Source organism: Chironomus tepperi, unplaced genomic scaffold (assembly GCF_022539635.2).
Source record: "Chironomus tepperi strain 1889 unplaced genomic scaffold, CSIRO-AGI_Ctep_v1 contig_367, whole genome shotgun sequence".
NCBI lineage: Eukaryota > Metazoa > Arthropoda > Insecta > Diptera > Chironomidae > Chironomus > Chironomus tepperi.
The window spans coordinates 32,988-37,255 of NW_027226489.1; the positions used below are offsets into that span (position 1 = coordinate 32,988).

The 4,268-nt window shown below is 33.7% G+C and overlaps 1 protein-coding gene across 1 annotated transcript; it reads left to right on the top strand.

The window, feature by feature from the left end:
• The first annotated feature begins 710 nt into the window (after positions 1-710).
• On the top strand, positions 711-2,395 carry LOC139095608 (insulin-like growth factor-binding protein complex acid labile subunit). The gene is made up of 2 exons (XM_070646995.1): positions 711-751; positions 810-2,395. The coding sequence occupies exons 1-2, from the start codon at positions 741-743 to the stop codon at positions 2,275-2,277; spliced, it is 1,479 nt and encodes a 492-aa protein (XP_070503096.1). The 5' UTR covers positions 711-740; the 3' UTR covers positions 2,278-2,395.
• The last annotated feature ends 1,873 nt before the right edge of the window (positions 2,396-4,268 follow it).

Sequence of the window (4,268 nt, forward strand, 5' to 3'; positions counted from 1 at the left end):
GAAGTATAACTCCAAATTTGACCAAATGTCAAGTGCAAACCTTCTCTGTTACCACTAAAGGATCTAATCCCGAGCCAGGAAATGTACTTAAAAGGATAAAAGCCTATCAAAACCTTTCTTGAAAGGTGGCAACCATTCCAATCAGGATACATTGGAATTGTGAGGTTTACATTCTACCATCTTCATACCCAACATACACAAAGAAAGCAGCAGATCCCCAATGACACCTTCTTGGCTACGCTTCTGCATTCATTCAATCTTAGTGTTGATTTTTTAGAAATTCTTGAATGGGTTTTGAGAAATCTATGTTTAATTAAATAACGGATCCCAAGTGAGACTCGAACCCATTTCCTGTCAAATGCTCCAAGCACTGATCTATTGAGGGTTATTCGACTATATGGTAAAGTGTCATATATAAATAATACATTTGCTGTATCTTTCTTACTATTACATTTTCAATGATATAGCTTTAAAAAGTCATTAATGGAATTCAATTCCAAAAAATTTATTAAATTCCAAGAATTCAACTTGCTTTGTTTTTAAAATAAACTAAAGATGCTCCAGAAAACGGAAGAACAGGAGCTGCGTGTTAATTTATTTATTTATTAATTTCTGTTTATTACTTATTTATGTTTCCATATGTCAAAAACAGATATTTTATTACAATATTAAATTATATTTCTTAAAAAGTATATTATTTTAAAATTGAACGTTGACAGTGTAAGTCATAAGCAAGAAAAATGAGAAAATTGTAAGTAGAACTAAGACTTGATGCATAATTTAAAACTAAAAGCTCTTATTTCCACTAGATCAATATTCCTGGTCATCTCTATGATGACATCTTTAGCAAATTCTGCAGAATTAACCTGCAACATTGACAAAACTTCAGGTGCCTGCTACTTTGTTAGCATTACAGAAGTATCACAGCACAATGAAGCCATAACAGTTGCCGGGCAGGCATCAAATTACGTAAACAGTGCCACATCAATGATCAGCTTTATGGATGGCTTCCTGATCAGATATATTCCAACAAAAGTCTTCAGCATCTTTCCTAATATAGAAAACTTTGTGCTGTACAATAATTCCTTAACATATATGGTGACTGACTCATTTGCTAACTGTGCATCATTAAAAATGATCTACATTGCCAATACAAACGTGAAGAATCTTCCTGCAGGAGTGGCTCAAACATGCACAAATATTAATTCATTCGGAATGATGGATGGAAGTCTTGAAACTATTGATCCTGATGCATTTAGAGGTCTTAGTAACTTGCAAATGTTAAATTTAGGAAGAAACAAAATTGCTTGTCTTCCTGGAACTTTGCTACAACCAACTCCAAACGTAATGTCTATTAGTCTTGAAAATAATATGATTACTGGCTTAGATTCAATGATTATAAAGGGTTTAAAGGCTTTGGATTACTTCAATCTTATGAATAATCAGATACAGTATTTGGCTCCATTAGATTTAACTGATTCTGGTATTTATCACGGTCTTAATATTGGTTTAGGTAACAATATTATTAATGCCATTAGTCCAAACTTTTTGGCATTTTTCTCAAGCAGACCTACAAATATTACTGACCAGATAATGTTGTATGGGTTGGCTTGTCTCACGGAACAGACAGTTACTTCTGTTATGAACACTAATTATCAGTCTGTCGGACCAAATCTTCAACCTTGTTACAATAACTGGCAGCCATCTATGGCAACTCCACCATCATGTTCACAAAGTTCAACATTAGCACCAACAACAGTTGCCCCAACATCCTTGGCACCAACCACAGTTCCACCAACGCCAGGAACATGTCCATCAGACGCAGTATGTCGCTACTTCCTTGATCAATACAACAGATACACTTGCATCCTTGATGGAGTTGATTCTCTTCTAACATCAATTGCCGGAGCTCATTTGATAACTTTTGATGACTTATCAGTTCGTCGTGTTGTCTTCACAAGTTCATTTTTGTCACGTATTCCACCAATTCTATTCCAAAAATTCCCAAATCTTGAATATCTAACAGCATCAAATTGCTCAATGAGTGCAATCAATACAAAGACATTTGGATCGACTTGTGGAAACTTGAAGTTCTTTGATGCAAGTTACAATGACATCACTAGTGTTGATGGAGCTTCTTTTAAGAGTTGTACCAAGATTGAAGTTGTTGATTTGACTGGAAATCAATTTAGTTCTATTGATGGACAATTATTTGTCAATAATCCAACATTGAAGAACATTTACATTAACAGGCCACCATCTATGGTCTTGTTGTAAGTTGTTGTTGTAAATTAACAATAAGCTGTTCAAATATTATGTTTATTATCTATACTACGTGCCAAATTAAACGCACTTAATTAAACAATTAAACAATAAAATTCCCAAGAAAATAAAACAGACTTTGTTATTGCCTGAACAGTCGTCAACAATAAAATGAGGAAAATTAGTCATAAACATCTTATGCTTTCTCGATACCGGGACCGGGACCGGGAAATCCCGGGACTGTCCCGTCCCGGTCCCGTCCCGAGTCACGAAAATCATCCGGGACTGGTCCCGCGGGACCAGGTTTTAAAAAAGTTCTTATTAACTCTTAACAAAGTAAACAGAATAAAAATAAAAGACGTTTAATTTGTAATCAAAACTTTAAAATCAAAATAAATTAAATAATTTCATCAAAAAACATGAAAAATATGGAGCTATAAATTCGATTTTTTAACGTTTCTGAGTTAAAAATTTAAAATTCATAATGATCTTTTGATTTTTGTGCTGAAATGCAGTGACAAATAATAAAAGCCCAATCAAACAAACCTTTTTAAATAAACTATCGAGATCTATCGATTTCCTGCCAATTTGAGGTTTTTAGCAAATATTAGAGATTTTTTCTCATAACTATGATTTGTTTCTTCATAATCATATAAACGGTAAATATGGTAGTTAAATTCAGAATTTTTTAGTGTTATTCTATTTTAAAATCCATTTAAAACTAGTCAGTTTCAAGAATTCTGAAAATTTAAATCCTTCATTAAATTTTTGACAATCCATATTAAGCTTAAAAACACTGAAAAAACATTAAAATATTGTACTTTTAAGCACATATTTTTTTTCGGGAAATCCCGGGATTTCCCGGTCCCGTCTCGATCCCGTCCCGATCCCGTCCCGATCCCGTCCCGATCCCGTCCCGATCCCGTCGATCCCGGGATTTCGGGAAAGCATAAAACATCTCTTTTTAAGTCGTATCTATCAAGGACATTATTGAAAAATCAACTTTAATTGACTTCATTGAGAAACGCATTAGTAACGCATTCAGGAATGATGAGAATGATCATAGCTGTAAACATAAAGTCGAATTTCTCCACACATGCTCAATTAAATGGAACAAAAAATTAGTGAGATGTGAAATTGCCAGAAAATCCATTGGCAATATCACATATGCCTTTCTTTTTTGTCGCAAGTTAATGTCCAGTTGATGTCTAGTTTTAGCATAATTTGGTACAGTCGGGGATGCATTTTGACTGCTTTTTTGGAATGAGATGCTGAATTGAGGATTTTTAGAATTAGGAGACTGGAGTTTTAGGTAGCTGTTACTGACCCTAACAGACAGATACCTAGAAGTAGTCTCTTTATGCCGAATATGGCATTATTTCCCTGATTTCGCAGCTAAATCATCAAAATTAAGGTTCCGTCACTAAAAAGTGAGATTATGAGCTTCAGTTTTACTGCCAAAAAATGCATTTCATCACTCAAAAACCGACAATTTTGATCACTTCCTACTCACTGTAATGCTGAATGCTGAAAACATTTTTTTTTGTTTTACTTCCTTTCCTCTCTTTAAAATTCAATACGAATGAAAATTTGCAATAAATTTTCCAGTTCTCAACATAGACAGTAATTTCATGATTCCATTTTGAATGCAGAAATAAACATTATTCAAACTGCTTGGGACATGACTATAAATTATGTATCACATACATCTGGTCGACATGTCAGGTCTCATTGAAATTCATTTTCTTTTTTTATACATTTTTACATTGCATTTTCTTATAAAAATGTCATAAATGACACTGACGAGATGATAAAGATGTGCAGTGAAAGATGACAGAATGTCTGAGATGTTTGTAGTCACTGACTGATGAGATACATAGTCGTACAAACTATTCACATATGATATGATGAAGTTTCCTCTTTTCCTTCTCAGAATAGCAAAAAGAGCTTTGTTGCAGTGATGCAGAGAATTTTTCATGTTGATTTCTAAAGTGTGGTGACGATAA